The 24965-nt window shown below is 32.7% G+C and overlaps 2 protein-coding genes and 1 long non-coding RNA gene across 6 annotated transcripts; all 3 read left to right on the plus strand.

The window, feature by feature from the left end:
• Nucleotides 1–8768: 8768 nt before the first annotated feature.
• Nucleotides 8769–11239, plus strand: LOC114722463 (protein OCTOPUS-like). The gene has a single exon (XM_028908499.1). The coding sequence runs from the start codon at nucleotides 8997–8999 to the stop codon at nucleotides 11073–11075; it is 2079 nt and encodes a 692-aa protein (XP_028764332.1). The 5' UTR covers nucleotides 8769–8996; the 3' UTR covers nucleotides 11076–11239.
• Nucleotides 11240–17095: 5856 nt separating this feature from the next.
• Nucleotides 17096–19799, plus strand: LOC114722478 (pentatricopeptide repeat-containing protein At3g09060-like). Of its 2 annotated transcripts, none has more exons than XM_028908521.1 (2): nucleotides 17096–17200; nucleotides 17475–19799. In XM_028908521.1, exon 2 carries the CDS (start codon nucleotides 17688–17690, stop codon nucleotides 19752–19754), a length of 2067 nt encoding a protein of 688 aa, XP_028764354.1. In that variant the 5' UTR covers nucleotides 17096–17200; nucleotides 17475–17687; the 3' UTR covers nucleotides 19755–19799. The 2 variants fall into 2 exon arrangements, with proteins under 2 accessions (XP_028764354.1, XP_028764355.1); XM_028908522.1 differs by having other exon boundaries at nucleotides 17491–19799.
• Nucleotides 19800–19989: 190 nt separating this feature from the next.
• LOC114722481 (uncharacterized) lies at nucleotides 19990–21637 on the plus strand. 3 transcript variants are annotated; one of them, XR_003738162.1, is made up of 3 exons: nucleotides 19990–20306; nucleotides 21072–21169; nucleotides 21278–21637. It is a non-coding gene; the product is annotated as an uncharacterized LOC114722481 (long non-coding RNA). The 3 variants fall into 3 exon arrangements; XR_003738161.1 differs by having other exon boundaries at nucleotides 21281–21637; XR_003738160.1 differs by having other exon boundaries at nucleotides 21072–21637.
• The last annotated feature ends 3328 nt before the right edge of the window (nucleotides 21638–24965 follow it).

Genomic DNA, 24965 nt, shown 5'->3' on the forward strand with positions numbered 1-24965 from the left:
GAGGATATTAAGAAAAATAATTATGGTATTTTAGAAAAAAAGTGTCATATTTCTTATAATTAACTAACTTACCTAACATTTTTAATCTAATCAAATTAGTTAAATAGGTCTTATATTAAGTACCGGAGGATATAATACTCCTTATTTACATTCTATTCTTTTTATAGTTTTTTTCTGTGGGGGGTTGCATAAGATTCCTCCTGAGTTATAGTACCATTATTCATATGATCATATCCATATATCAGATTATGAATGAATTAATAATTGCATCGTCTCGGGAGGATTAATTTCTTCTTCTTTTTTTCCATTCTACTGTGTTAGAAAATACTGAGAGGGAATTATTAATTAGAAAACGTGAAACTAAAAGTCTGTTTGGTATGAAGAAAAATTAAGGAAATGATAGGAAAAAATTTTAATGAGCTGATTTTAAAAAATTTAAAAAATGGTGTTAAAATTTTCTAATTGATTTTTCTCACTTTTTTATTTTATATATTTTTATTAAAATTTTATAATCCTACATGTTAAAACTTTTCCCTCTTCCTCTCCCTCCATTTTCCGCACAACAAACAGACACTAAAGAATCGCCACTTTTTGGGGGAAAGGGCAGGTGTGATTATGGACAATAATGATCCGAACGTATATTTGGACAACAATTATTGTTGACAATAATAGCTTCCACAAAGATTAGTGGAATCTTATGGGAATGCGCATGTCTCTCTCTGCATATTTCCACTAGTGCTATTTTGTTCACAATTTTATTTTGCCAACGTTATTCTGTTCATAATTAATAATTACTGTTGTCTCATAATAAATATAGGAATTAATTGAAAGGTTTATTCATAATTAATAACTATTCATGTTAATTACTCCTCATGTCCTATTTATAAGTTATTTTTAACATGTTTTATATAGATCAGGAAAAATATTAAACTTTATTAACTCTCATTTAAAAATCAACAACTTTTCAACTTTATCCCTATTTAATATACATTATACTCCTTATCTAAACAAAGTCAACAAAATAATAAATGAAGGGTAAAATTGTATATTTACATTAAAAAAATTTCAATACCTTATAAATAGAACCAAAAAATATCTTCTTTTTGCCGTATAAATAAGACCAGAGGAGTGTATATATATGGGGAAAGTTTCCGGATAATTTTGTATGTGAATAATTAGAAGGAGTATTTATGAAAAACCAGCATATTTTTTTAACAAATATATAGTTTCACTAATTTTTAAAATTTATAAGCTATTTATCTAGTTTCTAAATTATGAACGGAGGAAGTCTCATATATCAACATTTACCTTATATATACATACATATATATATATCATCATTCCAAAATTGATATAATTATGATTCATCCACAAAAGGCAGGCATCAAAATCCCACATGTTGTCCAGTTGGGATTCTTTGCACTCATAAGAGTAATAATAAATAATATTAATAAAAAGTAAAAACATTAAAAAATGATAAACGTATGTAATTTTATGATTTTATGTCTTTTAACTTAAAATACATGATTAAATATATAATTGTTAAAATATAATTTCAGATATGGTCGCAATAATTATCTTCTTTTGAGAGGATATGGTTTTAACCCAGGTAAAATGATTTTATAGTCAAATTCAAAAGAAACACAAACCCCATGAGGCTATGATTAAGCAGCCTTTTAATCTCTTAATTATTCTTGATTTAAACATTTGTGAAAGGTGTCAACTCAATGAACTGGTAATTAAAAATCTAATGGTAATTAAATAGTTATTCTTCTTTTTTGACATAATAAATAACTTTATAAACATCAAGTTGCATCAGCAAAATGTGTTAGATATTCAATTTTTGTTGGTGATTCTTTTTTATATACAGACATGCTAATTTCATTGTTGTTATCTTACTTTAAGGCTAAAACAAATTACCTAATTGTTAAATCTTTTGCTTTGCCCAAAAAAATATTTATATGATATATATATATGGAGATAAGGTTTTTAGTATCTAAACACTAAGGGCTTTTTCCCATTTTAATTAAAAATAAGAAAAATGTAAAGAATAAAAAAGCAGACTCATTATCAACATGTGCTAGGTTAACAAAAGAAATTAATTTCTCACAGTGTAATAAATTAAGATTTAAATCCTTATTTATGTACTTATATTTAGTATTAGATAATATTTTGAATAGGATTATTCTCAATTAAAATATGTCTTTGCTTATTTGGAAGAAAAAAAAACAAGAAAAAGCTCGTTTCCACCGCATAGAAGTTTAGAAGAGAGACAGAACCAATCTGACTAAAGATTTCCTCACTAGAGAACAAATTTAATAAATAAATAAATAGGATTAAAAAAATAATCCTTCCAAGTCTTAAGTGCTATCTTCCTGCTTAATTTAATTATATTAATTTCCTATGGTCTTCGTTTGCATGCTATAATAGTACAAATCTAAACCTTTCCACGTCATTAAAAAAATCGCACGCTTTGTTTGTGTTTATTTGTCGGGTTCTCAGTGCCTAATGGCTTTTCCTGAAGAATATTTTAAAAAATTATAATTTCTATTGACTTGGGTTATTTTCCACATGCACGCGTAGTTTTTGCATTTACCATAAATTTTTAACACAAAAACACTTTTGAGCCACTAAGAAAAACCACTACTCTAAGCAAATTAAATAGAGACGTATTGTTGCTTAATGTTAGAATACTAAAAGTCATTATCAGAGTCTTGGTTGCAGGAAAATAAAGAACAGTGGGATGAATGATAAGTATCACGTTGCTCCTCCTCACAACTAAGACCCTAATACTACATTAAGTTTTAGATCTAATCTAAAAACTGATTCATGAGTAAGAGATATCTAAAAAATATTTAAACCTAAAAACTTCAATTGAAACAAAATAATTAGGGAAAAAACAGAAAAATGATACTTGAACTTTATAATCCTAAAATGGTCTGTTGAATTTGAGAAATCCCAATTTAGTCTCAAGTTGGGATTATCATGTTAAAAAAAGATCAAATTACCCTTCATTTTAAATATTGTTTTTAAAATATCACAGCCCTCATTGGCCGGCCGGTCACTATAGCTCCGACTGTGACAGTCAGCGGAGCTCCGGTGATAGGCCGATAATTGGTCACCAGAGCTCCGTTGGTCGAAAAATTTTTACAACTTCATCATAACGGTTAACAACTTTTGTAATGCTATTAATAACTTCAGTATAGCAGTTAACAACAGGTTTTCTAAGAAATTCAACAAGTTCTGGTGACCGGAAATTTTTTTTTTAATTTTTACAATTTCAGTGTAACAGTTAACAACTTTTGTGATGCTATTAACAACTTCAGTTTAACAGTTAATAACAGGTTTTTTAGAAAATTCAACAATGGGTTGCCGGAGCTTCGATAGCCGGTAACAATTTTTTAAAAATTTTTTATAACGTTAGTGTAACGGTTAACAATTTTTGTAATACTATTAACAACAGGTTTTTTGAGAAATTCAAAAGGTAACAATTTAACAACTTCAATAATGCCGTTAACAAGTTTCGTAACTTTATTAACAACTTTGGTATAGCATTTAACAACATGTTTTCTTAAAAATTAAAAAAAATGGCATTTTACAGTTAACAACTTTTGTAATGTTATTAATAACTTTAGTATAGCTGTTAACATCAAGTTTTCTGAAAAATTTAAAAAGTAGCATTTTTACAACTTCAGTAATGTCATTACCAAGTTCCGTAACTCTATTAACAGCTTTGATATAGCATTTAACAATAAGTTTTCTTAAAAATTCAAAAAAAAATGGTGTTTTTATAACTTTAACAATTACATTTTTTTAAAAAAATTTTTTACAACTTCAGTATAACCTTTGTAACTCTATTAACAATTTCCATATAATAGTTAACAACAGATTTTTCAAAAAATTCAAAAAATAGCATTTTTATAACTTTAGTAATGTCGTTAACAAACTCAAAAACCTGTTGTTAACCGTTATACTGAAGTTGTAAAAATTTTCAAAAAAATTGTTTTCCTCTGCCGGAGCTCCAGCGACCAATTGTTGAATTTTCCAAAAAACCTGTTGTTAATTGATATATTAAAGTTGTTAATAGCGTTACAAAAGTTGTTAACGGTTATATTGAAGTTGTAAAAATTAAAAAAAAAAAATTGTTTCCGGCCGCCAGAGCTTGTTGAATTTCCCAAAAAATATGTTGTTAACTGTTATAATGAAATTGTTAATAGCATTACAAAAGTTGTTAACCGTTATACTGAAATTGTAAAAATTTTCAAAAACAATTTTTTTGACTGACGGAGCTCCAGTGACCAACTGTTGTTGGTCATCGGAGCTCCGATGACTGCCACCGCTGGAGTTCCGGCAACCTGTCGACCAGTGGGGGCTGTGATATTTTAAAAACAATATTTAAAATGAAAGGTAATTTGATCTTTTCTTTTAACATAATAATCCCAATTTGGTGGGATTTCTCAAATTCAGCAAACTATTTAGAGATTATGAAGTTCAAGTGTTATTTTTCTGCTTTTTTCCCAAATAATTATAAATTAATTTTTAAAAAAATAAATAAATTATTTATCCATTTCAGTTGTTAACTCTGTATTAAAAGATGATCTGTTGGTTAGAGTTATATAGAATACAACAGAAATGGAGAACACGCAAATGTCACGTCAAGTTTAGTTTGGATATGAGAGTGATGGGATTCAGATCATCCAACGAAGTCTAAGACCGTAAGAAGACAAACCCCAAACACATCTTTCCAATTATTCTTTTATTTTGTCAAACACTAAGATTGTAACATTTCATGGATAATCGCTGGTCAAAAAAACATTTTATGGATGATCTCTGAGTTGACGCACATACACTGAACCAAATTAAGAAAAACAAGACAAGATTGACTTTACATTAACAATGTTTCCCCTCCTAATCCTACATTGATTGGGACTTTAAAAAGAATACATGATGTGTAGTATAATTACAGTCACCAAACAAATAAGTATTTTAAAAGCTAAAGCAAAAAAATAAAGTACAAAGTTTTAGATAAAGTTGTAACTACTAAATTTTACCACTATTTACAACCCACTGGCTTTCTTTTTTATTAATACTTCTCCGGTTCTCCCTATTCTAAATATCTAAGTTAATTTAAAAATTTATTTTGGTCTTAAATATAAAATTTTAATTTGCACACTTTGTCTTTCAAATTTGGGAGTTTTTACTCAATCATTCCTTTTAATTACATATATTAAAAAAGTTTTCATTAATGTGGTTATAATTAAAGAGATATTAAAAAAAATTAACAGGCATATACTACAAATAACAAATTTTACTAATTTTTAAAATAATCATATTATAGGAAGAATTGGTATGGCACTTGTTAAAGAGAAAATGGTAAAAAGCATTTGTGATAGTTTGGGCATATACAAAGAAAGCTTGTGGAGGCGTCAATGAGGACGGTGGACTAAACAATATGGGGCCCTCTGAAAAGGGACAAGAGAAGACCGGAGAGAATATTTAATGAAGTCATTGAACAATATTTTTTTATTAACAATCTATTCCTCTGGTCATATTTATACGCCATTGCCAACATATTTCATATAGATTAAAAAAAACTTTTAAATACATTAACTCTCCATTAAAATATACTCCCTCCGTTCCTTATTATAAGAGACAAATAACCGAATTACGTTGATCAAAAAAACAGTTAAAATTAGTTAAGAACAATGAATGTGTAAAAAGTATTATTTTTTTTCCAAAAATACCCTCATTAATAAGGAGAGAGAGCATGAAAGAGAACAATAGTAAATTCTTAAAAGAAAGAGAAGTGGGAAGGAGAGAGAGTGTGAGTTGGAGACAATAAATATGGGTAAAATAGAAAATCAATACAAAAAAGTAGATACAACTTTTAAGTGTCTCTTATATTTAGAAACATGCTATAAGCATCAAATGTCTCTTATAATAAGGAACGGAGGGAGTAATAATTTTTCAACTCTATCCATATTTAATATATACACCTTTTAAAAGGAACAACTACTTACACTATAATAAATAAAGGACAAAATAGTATATTCAAGCTGAAAATTTAATGAAGTTTAAAAAAAAACAAAAAAAAAACTTTCTCTCTCTACTCTATAAATAGGACCACAAAAGTATCTAAAAATTTGGTTGTTAATATAATACAATAACATTGTGTGATTCATGTAGCCAACTCACATAATAAGATAATACTTATTATTGTATTTGTATATTAGTTATCTAACTGTTAATTAGAAGCATAAGAGTTGATTAGTCTAAATATGCATATGATTTTTTAAAAAAAAAGCAAAAGAAAATATGGAGGTGTTTGTTTACTTTTAAAAAGTGTTCTTATACAAGTTGAGACAAAAAATTTTTTATATACTTATTTTGTAAACTATAAAATTGTTTATTAATTCATAATTCGATTTCTATCTAAACATTCCCATGATCTTCTGTTAATGCTTATTTTTTTAGATGTTAAACCTGGCCAATTATGGTGTGGATTAGCACAAATGTGGAATCAAGATATTGGACGGTGCTAATCCATTGTAAGAGAAAGCTTTTCATTACAAGGAAAGATTGGATTTTATTATAAGCTTAATTAATTGCTCTTAATTGCGATATTAAATAAACAAAAGAGAAAGCAGAAAGTTATATGAAATGCATGGGGTGGTGAGTGAGTGACTGACAATGAAGGGGTAAATAGTGTTTGGTAGAAGGAATAGGGAAGGAAATGAAGAGGAAAAAAGAAAGCTGAAAAACAAAAAAGGGGAACTGAGATTGTGGAGAAAAGCAAACCCAAAAAGATAGAAGAAATAAAAAAATAAAAGAAAAAGAAAAGTAAAGGACAGACAAAGAAAAAGAAAAAGTAAGAAAGCGAAATGTGAGAAGGAAGTCCCTTCCACTTTGTGATGGCGTGATTTACCCCTCTCTCTCTCACACACAAACAAGAGAATCTTTCAAATTTGGAACCATCTCCATCTCACACTTTACAAAATCAATTAAAACTCTCTTATTCATCCCTGACATAAAAATTCTCAAATAAATAAAATTAATGTCTATTTGTAACCATTTTCTATTTGTAATTTCTGATGATTAATGTCTATTTTTTAAATTGAAAAAAAAAATCCTGCTTTACAAATTCGGAAATTCCCATACACACAATTTATGAACGGTGTTATCTGGAGGTGTTTGGATAGAAACCAAACCATGATTTCAGAAGTGTTTTTACGATTTACGAAATAAATATGTGGAGGAATTTGTTTCGTTTTACGAAAAAGTGCTTCTGAAACCGTGGTTTGAAGGTTGCCAAACACCCCTAATCTCGTGAAAATAAAATTCATTGCAGTTTAGAAAACAGAAACCGAGGCTATAACAGCAGCAATTTGATACAGAATAAGAAATAGGCATATTGAATATAAAAGCTAGTTAAATGATTTGAATACTGCATCCGATCCTCAATATAAAAACTAGTTAATTAATTTAAATAAATTAAAGAAACTAGTTAGTTATTTGTAATAAATATGTATTGTTTTTTTTTAAAATATCCTTACTAATCAAGTGTATTGGTTAAAACTACTATTGTTACAAGATTATATTATGAAAAAATAGATAAATATGAGAGACAAAGTGGATTATCGTCTTATATTTATAACTAAAATAAAAGTCAAACAAGCTCTTACATTAAGGACCGGATACAGTATATTAAGTAAGTTTGTTAAATTAGTTATCTGTAATAAATATGTGTTGTCTTTCTTAGAATATCCTTACTAATTATATATATTAGTTAAGACTATCGTTTGATGAAATCTTTAACGTATGTAATTATTATAAAGATTATTTTGAAAAAAGTAAATAAATATAAAAAATAAAATAGATTAGAATCTTATATTTAAAATCAAATTAAAAATCAAGCTAACTTTTATATTAACCACACGAGTTAGTATAATCAGAGTATAAAATCACAGATATACGCTAATCCTCGTGACTTTTGGTTATCCCCGGGGTAAACATATTTGGGGAGAAACTTGTTGCCAAAATAAAGGGAAAACCATATTGGAGGTATCTATACTTTTTTTCAATTTTCAATTTAGTATCTATGTGTTTTTTGTTCTTAACTAAATCTTTATTTTTCTTCTATTAACATCATTTATCCTTATGTACAGACTAAAAATATCAATAGAACAAAGTTATAAGAGCTAATATTGCTAAAAAAATAAAATTAAATGTTTAATTAAAGAGAAAAAAACACATAGGTACCAAATTAAAAATTGAGAGAAAGTATAGATACTTTCAGTATGGTTTTCCCAAAATAAAACAGAGAACATGAAGTACGACGCCATACGTATGAATCTGAGGAAGAGACTATCAAATCAGAGAACGACAACGTCAGTGTTATTTCGGTAAATAGTGACAACTCTGAGTCCAAAGAGAAACAAATATTTCAAGGCAGACCAAGCAACGGGACACATGGGACCTAGCAACACACACTTCCACTCTGTTCTATTTACTCCTGCCTTTTGTCTTATTAAAATTTTATTTATATATTATAAATAAGGTCTTATAAATAAAATTAAATAATTAGAAAGAAAAAATAATTTTCAGGGTAACAGATAATTCAGAAACAGTTAAATTTCAGACGCATTAACTTCAGCGGTGCATATAAGAAATAGTAGTATATACATTTTCCCCTTCATATCCGTTACGCCGCGTGACTCCGGATAAATTCCCGATTATACCCTCGCATGAAAACTTTTTCTTATATTTTCCCAGTTAGTATTATTTCCCTTCAGAATTTTCTCTCAACTTTCTCGCTGTCCGTTGGAACCAAACAGCGCTCTATTCCTCTCTCTCGCTCTTTCCCTGTCGTAGACACACACAGAAAAAGACAGGCACCCAAGCACTCAAGTCTCATTCATTTCTCTCCTTCACTTCCAAGCTTCTTCCCCTAACATGATCAGAGTTCAAATCCTCACACTCCCACACCATTTTCGGTTATGAATCCCCCCACCGATCCCACACCACCTCCTCCGCCAGTAGCCGCAGCACCACCGCCATTGTTGCCCCCGCAGCCTCCATTGCAGCCTCCCCGGCCTTCCACCTCTTGTGACCGTCACCCAGAGGAGAACTTCACTGGATTCTGTCCCATATGCCTCTGCGAACGCCTAGCCGTACTCGATCCCAATACCTCTGCTTCTTCTTCTTCCACTGCCCGCAAGCCCCCCATTTCCTCCACCGCTGCCGCCGCACTTAAAGCCATTTTCAAGCCCTCCTCCGTCTCCGGCGCAGGCGGCCGCAGCAACAGGCCTCCTAGTTCATCGTCATTCTTACCTGAGCTTCGTCGCACCAAGTCGTTCTCTGCTTCGAAAAACGAGGGCTTCTCTGGGGTTTTTGAGCCTCAAAGGAAGTCTTGTGACGTTAGGGTTCGTAGCACTCTCTGGAATCTCTTCCATCAGGACAACGAGCGGAACCCTTTTAAGAAGGAAGGTTCTAGAATTGGTTCCGGAAGTGGTGAGGCGGAAGCGGAAACTAAGAACTTAGCATCTTCCAGTGTTCAGGGTCCAGTTCTAGAGTCCAAAGAAGAAGAAGAGGACGAAATCAAGGAAGAGAACGTTGAGGAGGAAGAGGACGAAGAGGAGGACGAGGAAGAGGACGAGATTAGGGTTTTGGAGGAACCCAATTTGGGGAATGTGATTGAGAACAGAGTTCAAGAAATAGTTGAGGAAGAGGAGCCAGAGGAAGAGGTGAAAACCATGAAGGACCATATAGATCTCGATTCACAAGCTAAAAAGACTTCCGGAGGGAGACATTTCAAAGAAATTGCAGGTAGTTTCTGGTCTGCTGCTTCAGTATTCAGCAAAAAATTGCAGAAATGGAGGCACAAGCAGAAGGTGAAGAAGCATAGAGGCGGTGGTGGGTCTGCCACATTGCCGGTGGAAAAGCCAATCGGAAAGCAGTTCCGGGAGACCCAGTCAGAGATCGCTGATTACGGGTTTGGACGGAGGTCCTGCGACACCGATCCGAGGTTCTCGCTCGATATTGGTCGGATGTCGCTCGACGCCGGTCGGATATCGTTCGATGATCCTCGATACTCTTTTGACGAGCCTCGTGCTTCCTGGGACGGCTACCTGACGGGAAGAACGGTTCCGAGGATGCCCCCAATGCTCTCTGTGGTGGAAGATGCTCCGGTTCACGTTCTAAGGTCTGACACTCAAATCCCAGTCGAAGAGCCTATGAATGCGATCAACGAGGACGAGACAATCCCCGGAGGCACAATGCAGACCCGAGAATACTACTCCGATTCATCATCTCGCAGGAGAAAGAGCCTTGACAGGTCCAATTCCGTTAGAAAAACTGCGGCAGCAGTAGTGGCTGAGATGGACGAGTTGAAGTCAGCTTCAAATGCTAAGGTGACTCCGGCCACCGCAGAATACACCCACCCGAAGATGGCCCTCCCGGATAGAATTTTAAGGGACTCCAACTCGAATTCTCTTAGAGATGACTGCTTAGATCAGACATTTGAACTGGGTTTTGGAGACACCGCGTCTGTCGTAGGAGGTGGTGACCAGAAAGGATCCGCGAAGAAGTCACGCCGGTGGAGCAAGGGGTGGAACATATGGGGCTTAATAAACCGGCGGGGCGGAAACAAAGATGAGGAAGAAGATAGGTATAGTAGAACCAATGGAACTGAACGTTCATTTTCAGTTTCAGAATCTTGGCATGATTTGGGTAGCGAAAGAATCAGAGAAACGAGAAATGGGTTCAATCCCAAGATACTGAGAAGCAACAGTAGTGTGAGCTGGAGAAATGGTCAGAGCATGAACGGATCATTTGGTGGCAGTATGAGGAAGAACGGTTTTCATGGGAACAAGGGGAGAGATAATAACAGAGATGAGTTTGTATTAGAAAGGAATAGGAGTGCGAGGTATTCTTCCAGCGACGCAGACAATGGGCTGTGGAGATTCTACTTGACACCCATGAGAGTAGGGGGTGGGTGGAGAAATGTTGGGTCCTCCGGGAAAACCAGGTCGAACCAGGCACACTCCATTGCAAGAAGCGTACTTCGATTGTACTAAAATTGAAGGTCCCATGAGGTTGTTCTTTTGGTTTGATGTTGTTAATGAATGTTGCTGCATTTGTTCTGTAAAACCCATACTCATGCCCTCTGTATTCTTCCTTGATGCTTATTTGGTTGGTTGGTTGGTTGGTTGGATAAGGCACCCTGCATTTTCTCTTTCAACACTGCATGCTTCCTCCTCTTCTTGATTAGTAACACGAATTTCCAGCGTTTGTTTTAATAATTGACTCATGAATGATAGTTTTCAATAATAATAGATAGATACTATCAGTTTATGGCTTGGATGTTCCTGTGAGTGTTCTGAAGAAGGATGGGACGTATGAGATGGAGACACTGAATCATGCTTTGGCTTTGGACGCTATAAGGGATTCTTTTTCTGTCTTTTATGCTGCAAAAGGATAGTGGATCGGTGTAGGAATATGTAAGGATTGTGATAATAGTGATAGGGGCAAAATATTAGTTGAATATATTTGGAAGAGGAGATGCATATATTCCTGAAAAAGTGGTAACATGGTGGGTTCGTGCCATCTGGTTTTGCAGCTTGTCATAATTTGCCGAGTTCTTTTTTTCTTTCGTGGGGTTTTTTGGCTCCTCGGCATCGATGAACCAAACTTTATTACATGTGACTTACTCTGGATCTAGGTCCCAACAAAATATTACATTCGTTTACTTTATCATCACATCTGATGTGTTCATGACACACACGTTCGAGGCTTTAACTTTAGTCTTTTTCTTCTAAAACTGTTATTGGCTTATTTGTCAGAATTGATTATCTCGCAAAATATACACATTTTCCTGTGCATTTTATGCATTTGGTTTGGCGGGTAATATAATGCCACTTGAACTCACTATACATTTTTTTATTTTGTTATTTTTTAAAAAATATATTGACATTAGACATTATTTTTTATATTGCTTAATTCTTAATTTTCTGAATATATGTAAAAAAAAATCTTTTAAGACTAGAAAGGCTACCTGTATAATGATCGCTGATGGGGGTCTACTCTGGTTTAGATGAAGTGTGTGGAAAGCCACACTGATGTTTAGAGTAAAAAAAAAATATTAATTTTATTTTGATAAAATTTATGAAATAAATTTGTGATTTACCTAAAAATTGAAGATAAGTAGAGAACTGAATAGGGAAGTAAAAACGGGGAAGAATTACGTAGAGAAGATGTGTCTATGTTCCGGTCTGGAGGTTAATTTGATTCAGTTTCTGTTAATCGTTTTGTAGAGTGTGGATAGAAGGAGAGATGGGGAGTATGAAAAGTAAGGAGAAGAAGACAAGAGAATCTGGTAAGAGAGAGTGCAGAGAATTGGTCCCTCCATGTTTGTTAAAGAAACTACATCTCTTTCAGATTCTTTCCTTCCTCCTCTCCACTTGTTCCCTCCCCATCTTTATGTCTGGCTTCTTAATCCTTAATCCCATGAATCTAAAACCATCATCGCTTCATGTTCTCATAATCTCATCTCTTCAAATAAACAATCTCCCCCCTTGACAGGATCATCTTAGGGTTTGTTTAGAATTCCGTTAAAAAAGTATTTTAAAATAAATTCATATAAGTCGAGACAAAATTTTTTTTATATACTTATTTTGTATTCTGTAAATCACGTTTAAAAAGTTATCTACAAATCATTTCAAACAAGTTCTTAATCAAACTCAAAGTAATGATACTTCTTTCGTGTATAGGAAATTATTTTAATGCGAATTTATTAAATTTTTTCTGCCCATTTTGACTTTGATATTCTCAATTTTCAAGGTTTTAAAAAAAGGAATGAAACGATGGACTCAATGCAGAGCCACCATTTCGGTGGAAACAATATCTTCTGAAACTGCTCAGGTTGAGATTCCGATGCGACCGAAGAGCAGCCTAAACATGCACTGTTTCCTTCTATTCAAAATTTTATTGCATTTTTCTCATGCATCGGTTGGAGTAATCAAATTCGTCTTTGCCCTCGTGAGCTGAATTTATTTATTTATAATTAATTTCAACCTTCATGTACTTGGATATTTACATTCTGACTTCTAAGGGTAAAATGATATAAAGATTCTTTTTTTTTTGATAAATAAAATAAAGATAATGTATGTATATCTAGATTCAAGTATCATAATAACAACACTAAAATTAAAATGCATTAGTAATAATTTATTTAATTATATCTAAATTGAATTTTAAGTGATAAATGATATTGAATTTATAGTTAGATTTTCTTTTTTAGTCAAAATTGAAAAATACTTCTCTGGTCCTTAATGGAGACTTAATTGTTGAGTTGATCTTGGACTTAAATATAAAAATTATTTTTTATATTTACCCATTTTTTAAAATTATTTTTATTGATACTCCTTCAATTAAAATCAAGTAGAAGAGGGAGGGTGCATATTAAGAAAGATGATTATGGTGTTTTAGAAAAAATATGTCATATTTTTTATAATTAACTATCTTATTTAATTTTTTTAATCTAATTAAATTAGTTAAATATTTCTTACTATTGTTTTCCATTGAAAATTATTGAAATGAGGAGGAGAAAGGCGAATGGGTCGGTCTGTTGTCGATTATGTATTAATTAAAGAATAACGTAAAGAGATTTGGTCGGTCCAACTCCACGATCCGTTCTTTCAGTTTCGTTTCTCTGCCTTAAGAATACAATATTATTAATTAATGCTCCCGCTGGGATTAGTCTATCATTCTATATGAAAAAAAGTCAGAGTAACATTTTTTCAAAATAAGAGGCATTAGCTATTATATTTCTTTTTTTTTAATAAAGATTATAATTATACTTCATAATTCATATGCATTAATATGTAAAGCATTTTTCTTTACCTGTTTGTTAATGAAATTTGGATAAAAGCATATTGATTATGCATATACTTTAGTAAAAAATCTTATATATTGAAACATAATTTTAAAAAAAATGCCTTATATTTAAAACAAAAGTAACACAATTTTTGAATGAAAAAAATTTCCATTTAAATATTTTTGTGACTTAGTAATTTAGTCCTGAAAAGTCATTATATACTCTTTTTTTTTTAAAAAAAAAAAATTTGAAGGACACTAATAGTTCACATGTTAGCGCTAACCATATGGGGATTATCTTTTAGAGGTTTATTTTACAGAGCGTGACAAAATCGAATAAAAATATTTGTAACCATTGAAAAGAATAATTACCATATTTTGATCCTAAATATAAAATCTCAACCCACTTCGTTTCCCATATTTATATTTTTTTTTTAAGGTAGTCCTTTTAATAATAGTAATTATAACTAATACATTTAATTAGTAAGAATATTTTAGAAAAAACAACACTTATTTATTATAAATAACTAACTTAACTTTTTTTTTAATTTCCTCAAATTAGTCAACTAGTTTTTATAATTAGGACTAGAAGTAGTATAATAAACAGCATATTTTTTTCAAATCGTAATTATAAGATTCAACGAGGTCTTATATTCAGAAGGAAAAAATGTACTGTTAGGATTAAGGCATGAAAATGCGGTGGAAGGAGAGTGAATTGGGGAAGTTGAGATGAATGTGTGTGAACACACAAAGGAAGAGGAGGCGGAGAAGGAGGATGAGGAGATAAGCAGAAAAGCAAGACAGGAATTAAAAGGTAATGATGAAGAGGTGAAGATTAAAGATGATGAATGTGTCCCACTTGGGACATGAAAGGAATCAAAGCAAACACCATTTCAACTACCGATTAAGCCTCACAACCACAATTTACAAGGGCTTAAGCTTTCTCACATCTCAATAATAATTAATTTGGGGGCAAAGCTGCATTATCACTCAGACTCATATCACACCACCCTAAGTTTGCTCCAAAAGTCAAAAAGGCAGGCACCAGAACTTGCTCCAATGAACGAACAAAGACTCATCAAAAAGAGACCAAATGATGCCTACAAAACAGGCTCGTCTTCCTATGCCCATGTTTCTCTCTCTCCCACTCTTCACTCTTTCTCAATGTGCTGGCCACATTCCTATTTTAATTATGAGAGAATTACAGTCAAGTTCCACATAACAGAAATAATTACCGAAAGGTTCTAATAACAATATCAACAGCTTATAATGACAAGTCTTATAGTGAGAATGATAATTCCTATGACTTGTTTTTTAATTATTTTTCTTGTTTAGGACCTTATTGTAATTCTCTCTTTAATTATTCACTTCAACCCCTTTGTGACCTAAAATGGATACATTTTAAGTGTTTATAAGTAATTTTCATATGAATTGAGATAAAACTTCTCTTTTGAAAACTACTTTAAAAGATTCCAATTGCCATTTCAAACAAGCCTTACTTGTTATTTTTCCAATCATCAACATTTTTGGGTTGAGATTTGTAGCTTAATTGATACTCGGCTGGTCCTTAATATAGAATTTAAGAATTGATTTTGGTCCTAAATATAATATTTATTTCTTATATTTATCAATTTTTTGTAAATTACTCCTATAGATCTCTCTCAACCATAATCAAGTAGAAGAGGGAGAGAGGATATTAAGAAAGATGATTATGCTGTTTTAAAAAAAACATATCATATTTCTTATCATTGACTAATTTATCTAACTTCCTTAATCTAATCAAATTAGTTAAATAGATTTTATATTAAAGACCATTAAGTACTTTCTCTAACAGTTTTTGAATATGAAATTGTAAGTTTGAATTTTGGGTAAAGTACAGCAGGCATGTGAGATATGATTAAAAAAATTAATATACCATTCAATGTCAAATATAAATAAATACAGAGAGCAGAATTAAGTAGTTAAATTAAAACTCAATTTCAGGCTCTAAAGTGTGATAGACGTGGGAGGGGATCACATGCAAGACTCAAGACTTATAACTTGTTAAGTTTGGGCTTTTCCTTATGGGCTTTTCCCCGAAAGTAAAATGTCTTCTAGTCCCACTCATCAGGAAATAAAATGTCTTCAAGCCCATTTAACAAGGGTCAAGAAACAGGAAGGGGTCTACATTCATCAGCAGATGTGGCTGTTTTACTTCAACATATCTTCTGTGTATGAAACAGAAATGTGGACAAATTCAACACCCCTCAGCTTGCTCCTCTTGAAGATCAAATAACTTTGAAGCTCATCAGGTGGCTTCAATGGAGGTAGGACTGCATTTTGTGGTGTGTTAATTATCCCAACCATGTTCTATTTTTCTTCGGTTCCCTGTGAAATCAGAATGGTGAATTTATCTCCCACCTTGTAGGGACATTTCTTGCCAGTTTAGAGTTGCGGTAAAAACTTTGTAAAACCTTAATGCTAATATACTCTTCCGCTTCTTAATATAAGACTTAATTGTCAGTTAAATTTAGTTTTAAAGACATGACTTATTTCTCATATTTATTAAATTTGCCTAAATTATCCCTATGGATACAATATACTCCCCCAACTATAATCAAGTAAGTAAGGGAGGGAGGGTATTAAGAAAGATAATTATGATGTTTAAGAAAAACATATCATATTTTTTATAATTAACTAACTTACTTAATCTAATCAAATTAATTAAATATGTTTTATATTAAAAACCAGAGGACTATAATAGAAGAATGATTGGGGTTAACTCCTATCAAAGACTGCTTCTGCAAACCAACAACCTTCACCACTGCTTCATTCTAAAACCAATAATCTCATTATGTCATGAACACCAACTTCAACCTCAAAAGACTAGCTATTAAGAGGTAAAAAATTTTAAACTTTTAAATTACACCAAGGCTCCAGGCTCTTACCTAGGAGGGACATAATACCGAAACGGAAACCCCACTTTTTTCCGCTGGTTGGAATTTTGGTCATTAGATTCATCTAAAGGTGAATATTGCACCACGTCATGCAATATTTTGTGAGGGATCTTGCCCTTGATCATTCAACAGGAGAGAATCTCAGCCGTTAATTTTAGATGCTTAGACCTAATTCCTGAACGCCATCCAATTTTTGAAAATTTCTCTTCGCCCCCGGCTTTCACCGGCGCTGTCCGCTTCTCCATAATCCTTGCTTTCTGACCGGTGCTCAATCGAGGAGGAGATGGAGGGCTGCAAATTTAGAGAATGATGGGACTTTGAAGAAGGACCTGATTGAGAGGGAGGGGGCGAGTCTGGTGGGGCTTTGAATAAATATTCATTTCTGCTGATAGGTAATTTTGATCCCGTTGAGTTTGCTTCTATTGAGTGTATTTAATTTCTGATTTATTGATTATAACATGAAAACTGTCTTGAATTTTGCTGATTGATCGGGGTTGTTTGGGACAAATGAGAGAATTTGGTTCTGCATATTCTGAAAATTTATCGTGAATTGGCCACAAATGCCCGGCTTTGGTTTCTACTTTTTGCTAATTTGCTAATGGCTCTTATGCTATAATTGTTCAGTTTGAATTTGGATTCTGAATTTTCCTGTTGGTTGAACTGAAGGAACTGGCTACTTCAGGTTTGCTTAGTGCCATGATTTGGGTGGTGAAGATGCGTCAAGCCATGCATTATTCATATTAATGGCATAGACACTGGAGATGCTTGCTCACTTACGAAATGCACTTCTCCATATGCTGCAAGTGCTGCCTTTTAAGTCGTTGCAGAGCAACCATTCACTAAAAATAATGCCGAGAAACCGAAAGAATTACTTTTGCCATGGTCGAGCTTCCCAAGTCTCTTTCTCCAAAGCAACTTATCAAGCTCCTTAATGCAGAGAAAAACCACCACTCCGCTCTCCAACTCTTTGAAGACGCCTCTCGGCATCCTGGGTACAAGCATTCCTCCAACGTCTTTCACCACATTCTTCGACGCATATCTGACCCAAGGTTTGTTGTCCATGTGGATCGGGTCCTCGAGATGATCCGATCCCAGAAATGCAAGTGCCCTGAAGATGTTGCATTGACGGCGATTAAAGCCTACGCAAAAAATTCCATGCCTGATCAAGCATTGAATACATTTCAGAGAATGGGCGAAATTTTTGGCTGTGAACCAGGGATAAGATCATACAATTCGTTACTTAACGCTTTTATCGAGTCCAATCAATGGGATAGGGCGGAGGCCTTTTTTGCGTATTTTGAGACAGTGGGTATGGTACCCAACTTGCAGACCTATAATATTTTAATCAAGATATCGTGTAAGAAAAAGCAGTTTGAGAAGTCGAAAGTTTTGTTGGGATGGATGTGGGATAAAGGGATGAAGCCTGATAGATTCAGTTATGGTACTCTTGTTAGTTCGCTGGCCAAGACTGGTAATTTATCGGATGCGTTAGAGGTGTTTGACGAAATGAGTGAAAGAGGGGTGAATCCTGATGTGATGTGTTATAACATGTTGATAGACGGGTTCTTCAAAAGTGGTGATCCTGTGAAGGCTAATGAGATGTGGGATAGGTTGTTGGAGGATAAATTGGTTTATCCAAATGTTGTAACTTATAATATAATGATCAACGGTCTTTGCAAATGTGGCAAGTTCGATGAGAGTTTGGAGATATGGGACCGGATGAAGAAAAATGATCGACAGCATGACCACTTTACTTACAGCACTCTGATTCATGGGTTGAGTGAGGCAGGGAACTTAGATGGAGCGAAAAGAGTTTATAAGGAGATGATTGAGAGAAGGGTAACCCCAGATATTGTTATATGTAATACTATGCTTAACGGATTTTGCAAAGCAGGGATGATCAAGGAATGTTTTGAATTGTGGAAAGAGATGGGAATGTTTGGTTCTCGAAACATAAGAAGTTATAACATATTTATGAAGGGTTTGCTTGAAAACAGGAAGGTAGAAGACGCGATATCTCTCTGGGAAATCTTGCCACAGACAGAATGTCTTGCGGATTCCACTACGTATGGAATTTTAACTCATGGTTTGTGTAAGAATGGTTACCTGAATAAGGCTTTACAGATATTGGAAGAGGCAGAGAAAAAGGGAGGTAATGTGGATGCCTTTGCATATTCCACGTTGATTAATGCATTATTCAAAGATGGAAAATTAGATGAAGTGTCTAGAGTTGTAAATATGATGGATAGGCGGAAATGTAAATTTAACCCATATGTCTGCAATTCACTTCTTGATGGATTTGTAAAACATTCCAAACCTGATAGTGCTGCCGAATTCTTTGGGACAATGGGCTCTAAGGGTTGCTCACCAACCGTTGTTTCCTATAATATTCTGGTGAATGGATTATGTAGAGTAGGAAGATATCCTGAGGCATATTTTTACATGAAGGAAATGATTGATAAAGGGTTGAAACCAGATGTTATCACATACAGCTTGTTGATTGATGGCCTTTGTCAAAGCAATAAGATTGATGCCGCACTTAGGCTGTGGCATCAGTTACTGCACATGGGCTTTCAGCCTGATGTAACTATTTACAATATTATGATCCATGGACTTTGTTCTTCTGGCAAAGTCGAATGTGGTCTACAACTCTATTTAAAGATTAGGAAAACCAACTGTGTTAATCTTGTGACCCACAATACCATAATGGATGGTCTTTACAAAGCTGGGGACTGTGAAAAAGCTTCAAAGATTTGGAGCTACATTTTAGAAGACGGGTTACAACCAGATATAATTTCATATAATATTACTCTTAAGGGGCTTTGCTCTTGTGGTCGAATAATAGATGCGCTGGGGTTATTAGATGAAGCTTTGGGAGATGGAGTTGTCCCAACTGTCATTACGTGGGATATACTTGTCAGAGCTGTTATTATATATGGGGCTTGAGCTTCATTTTTTGGGCTCTGAAATTAATTATAGCAATTTCAACCTCTATTATCTACTGCTTGTTGGGCATGTCAGCTGTAGCAATCTATTAATTTATGAGTGGCTTGTTGGTTTCCCTATAAAGCAATGAGCTGGCGTTATTGTAATTGGACCCTAGCAGAGTATTTAATAGCGGTGGGTATAATCCAACTTGCCATCAGGGAAATCATCTCCATTAATCAAATTGCTTGGCCCTTCCTCTTCCTGTTCCTGACTCTACTGGATATACCACACAGCTCAATCTACGCAGTTCCCAAGTTAGAGCAAAATGATTTTTCAAAGAATGGATACATATCTTCTCATTATGTTATGTTTGGATTTTAATATCCTGATCATTGATATTGATGCTTAATTTTGCTAGACAAGTCACCTGAATAACTCGAGGGTCACCTGTGCTGCTGAGATCTTCCCTGTAGTTCATGGTTCCAGTGCTGCTACACAGGAGGCATGTCAACAAGCAACATGAAATGCATATATCAGAAGATGGATGAAGAAACTTATATTCAAGAAGAGGTATGCGTTAGCTCTACTGATTATTATTAAATTTCAAGGGCTTGCTAATACTTTTCCTCTCGCCTTTCTTTGGAGGCTGATTAAAATTGCATATAATAGCATATATGTGTAAACATTGGGATTTTAATTACCGAACAAGTTCATCTAGACTTTCTTCTCTAAACTATAAGGATCATCTGTTTTTAATTTGTGAGGTGTTTTTGGTGATGTATTGTTCCTAGAGCTGGGTATGAACTTTCTATTTGCTTTTTCGTGTTGGTTATGTTAGTCAGCACTTATTACAGTAGTAATCAATCCGTGCGGCATGCTGGCATATCAAGTTATAAAGAAGGAACTTTATTCTTTATCGTGCATGGCCTTCCATTATATACGCATATTATAGATAATTTTGAGAAGAAATATGCCTTTGATTGTTAATGTCCATTTGTAAAAGCTATAAAGTTGGGAAAGCTATAGCTCGATGGTCTATATGAATAAAATATTAGATTCATCAGCATCACACGTGGTTGGTTACTCAGTTACCTAGATTTCGGTGATTGCAGTGATATCACTGATATGACATATTGTTGATGCCAAAGAAAAATGCTTGATATGTCAGGCCCAAGTTTTAAGCTATCACTTGGGGTTATTGTATCACGCAACAATCATTTATAATGTATTTATATTTTTCAGCAGCTTGCTGTGAATCAAGTTGTTTTGTTTTTTCATTGTTCTTTTTCCTTATTGTCTTTGATTTTTGTTTTGCTCGACACTTTTTATCCATAGATGAACTAAGACAAAGTCTCCAGAATAGCTCCAAGAATTGCAACTTTTCTCCTATTGCTTGAGGATGAGGCAATAGCAGAAAATCAAATATTCCACAGGTCAGCTTGGCCACTTAAGATGAGGCAAATGTTTTTTTTTTTTTTCCCTGGTATTGCTGGTTACATCCTTTGTCTTTTGTACCTCTTCCTTGCCTTCTACGTTATCAGCAGGTAAAACTTTGGGTTTACATTCATCTTCGCGCCAGGGAGCCTGGAAATGAGACCCATTTGCAGAGGCACAAAATAGAACTACTTTTGTTGGAGTGTCTCTTGCAGAAGGGTCCACTTATTAGGATCAGAGAAAGGATGAATGGCTTTTGAGGGCAATCATTATTTTATGATCAGCGACATTTGTGAAAATTATGAGCATATTTTTGTGACAAATTTGCAGGGACAAGGATGTATATAGTACTTGATTCATTCTAATTCCTTACAGGTGCAAAAGTAATTGTATATAGATGATACTCTCTTATGCTTAAATATTTTATTATTTTTTTATAATATAATTATAATATGATTGCATGGCTAGAAGGGATTCAAATTAAAATTTGATATTGTCTTTGCTCAGAGTAATTTATTTTTGGATTGATGGACATTTTAAAATAAAAGAAAATCATATGATTAATACATTTGTAAAAGCGGAAGCGAGTAGAATGGTCCGACAGACACGTATGACATATATGAATTTTTATATTTAGCGAACGAGTTTACAGTATAAATTAAATAGAAATTAAAAAAAATCACAAAAACAAGAAATAAAAAAAGACATTACTAGTTTTTTTTTTTGGGGGGGGGGGTGGAGGGAGTCAATCTCATTTCTCCCCACACATTCTATGCTTGGAAACTTGTCAAGGGGCTAGAACGGGATAATAATCGAGGGCAAAGTAGCATCTGGTCTTTTGTTCTCAATTGTATGCAGCATCCTGCCCTTGTGTTTCTAATGCTTCTATCACTTTTTATTCACAGTGCATATACTACCTCTCTGATCCTAATTAATTATAAGAGTTAGTTGACTAATTTGATTTGAGAAGATTAAAAAAAAAAGTTAAGTTAGTTATTTGTAATAAATAGGTGTTATATTTTCTAAAATATCCTTACTATTTAAATATGTTGGTTAGAATTATCATTGTTAGTGGGACTACCTCGAAAAAAAATATAAATATAAGAGACAAAATGAATTGGGTTTTTATATTTAAGACTAAAATAAAAGTCAAACAAAATCTTATATTAAGAAGTAGAGGTAGTAGTATCCTAAATTATAAATAAAATTAGAGTGATGAATGTAACTAAAAAATAACGTTAGAGAATATTAGAGTAAATACACCATAAATAAGATTAGGCTATCGCATACTACTTTACCCAATCATTAACATAACATATTTCATTGCTGAATTTTTGAAACTCAATGGAAAAAGAAAGTGAAATGTCAACGTTGACCTTTTTATTTAAACACTATCTTCTCGGGATAATTAAGATGATAACACAATTATTGCTTCAACAATTTACCCTTCATGTCAAATAGCTTTCTTCATCATTGAAGATTATTAAAGGTTAACGAAAAAGATTAATCGTGACAGAAGCTTTGTGCATCAACGAATTGAAAGTAAATGAAACGGATCAATTCTCCTGATCACTGATTAATCATTGTGTGACTAATACAAAGGAGAAATTAGATATTAATTTCGGTCAACATTAGAAAAATACTTGATGTGTTAATTACTTAATTAAGAAATAGGGAAGAATAGACGAATTGTGGATGCCCTCGTGATTATTTGATATTTATTGGCAAACATACTGGAAAATATAGTTGATCGTATTTTATATAATATAATATATATTTTTTGACAACATATTGTTCAATTTAAAAATTCTCTTTTGATGCATAATTTTTCAATGAAAAATTGAAAACTAACAGAAGCTTTACAAATAAATAAGTTTATTTTTTTAATGCAATAATAAATACAAAAATCAACAAATTGAAAATTCAAGAACAAGAAAAGGTGACGATCAGAATTTTTTGCCCAAGCTACTGTTTGCTTTAATTTGGATTACTTCTTTTTTATAATTGAAAAACGAAGTCAACAGCAACAAAATATTGATATGGATATCTTCTGCAAAATAAAAGGATCCTATGCCCTAGGTCCAACATAAAGTCAGTTCTAGGATTTTCGTCTTTTCAAATAAAGGTCTTGTGGTTAAACCTAGATAAAATCATTTTCTTAACAGGGCTATCACTAGGCAACAATAGAAATTGAACTTTCTTATGATGGAAAGGTTATAAAAAGAAAATCTCTCTCAATTAAATTAGGTTTACTCCATGGACAATATACAAAAATAAAAAATAAAAAAAATCCACACCACAACAAAAAAAAAATCTTTTATTTTACATTGTTTTTTATATAGCTGCAAATTATTTATGAAGTAAATTGAATGTTGCGGCCTAATTAATTTGGTGTGAATAGCGGATTTTCTTATGGACTCATGGTAATACTACTTATCCTGCTAGTAATCTGTTAAATTAAGGATTCAATCTTATATATTACCTCTGGTTGTAATATATGAGCTAAATAAAAAAACAATTTATTTTAATTCTAAATAAAAGATTTCAATTTATTTTATCTCCTAAATGTATAATTTTTTCAAAATATTTCTATTAATTGAAATATTAAGGGGGCTTATAATCAAAAAGTAATTCCAATCACATGATTAAAGAGCATTAATTTTAAAAAAATCAGAACCAATTTGTTAAAAATAAATAATTTTTTAATTATAAATTAGTTATTTAGTTCTGTAATCCAAAAAAAAATGTTGGTACGAAAAGAAGAAAACAAAAACCAGAGAGAAAAATCAAGAAGATATATAAGTGCTCTCCATCTGTAGATTTTGTTTGAGTTTTACTTCATCTCTAATATTAAAAGGTACCACTTCGCACCATCAAACATCATCAACAAATTCCATGATATTGACTCATTTCCAGCCGCGCTGACCGTACAACACTTTATTCTATTGTTTATCTCATTCTAAGTTACACACAGCTTTGAAAAAATTGTATAGATAGTTTTATTTATTTTAAAATGAAAGCAGAAGAGTAACATATATTCATCTTCCTTTGAGTCATACATAAGCCTATTCTATTTTCAAAGGAGATTTCTATGTATGTTTTAAAAATTAAAAAGAAATATGTGCAATTTCAACATATAAAACTCGAGAAACATTTATATACACGACTTAGCCATGGAGAAGAGATATTTAATCTTTTAACCGTTTAGGATATTAAGCTTTTATTAATTTCAAAAAATGAAAACAATAATTTATGTAATTTGAAAAAAAATCACAAAATTTATGTATAATCTTCTCTACTCTTTTATATTTATTTTTTTAAGAAATATCTACACATAAATTAATACCAAAATAATGGGAGGTGATTGATTAGAAATAAGGGAGAGAGATCTAGAAGAAGAAGGAGACAGAGAAAAATGAATTTGATGGCACTTGGGCAATCTTGGAGTTTAGTCTTAATTTTCAAACAAGTGATGATTTTCATTTTATAAGGGCTTCTATCTGATATATGACCTGAAAACTATTTCCCAACTGATCGATTATGTTCATTAACAAGGGCAGCTTTCTGATATGTGACCTGAAAACCATTGCTCAACTATTTTTTTCTCTTTAAATTCTATTCTCTCAAACTAAGTAACCTCCTTCTAGTGCCTTGGCCTCTCATCTCCCACATATTATTCTACCTACAATATTTTTCACCAATATTAGTTTAAAGATATGAGAAAGCCTGCCAAATATATATATATAGACTGAATATATATAACATTACCTCCACTTTTGAATATAAGTAACTTCA

Source organism: Neltuma alba, unplaced genomic scaffold (assembly GCF_004799145.2).
Source record: "Neltuma alba isolate B1F8T4 unplaced genomic scaffold, ASM479914v2 tig00012095_pilon, whole genome shotgun sequence".
NCBI classification, from domain to species: domain Eukaryota; kingdom Viridiplantae; phylum Streptophyta; class Magnoliopsida; order Fabales; family Fabaceae; genus Neltuma; species Neltuma alba.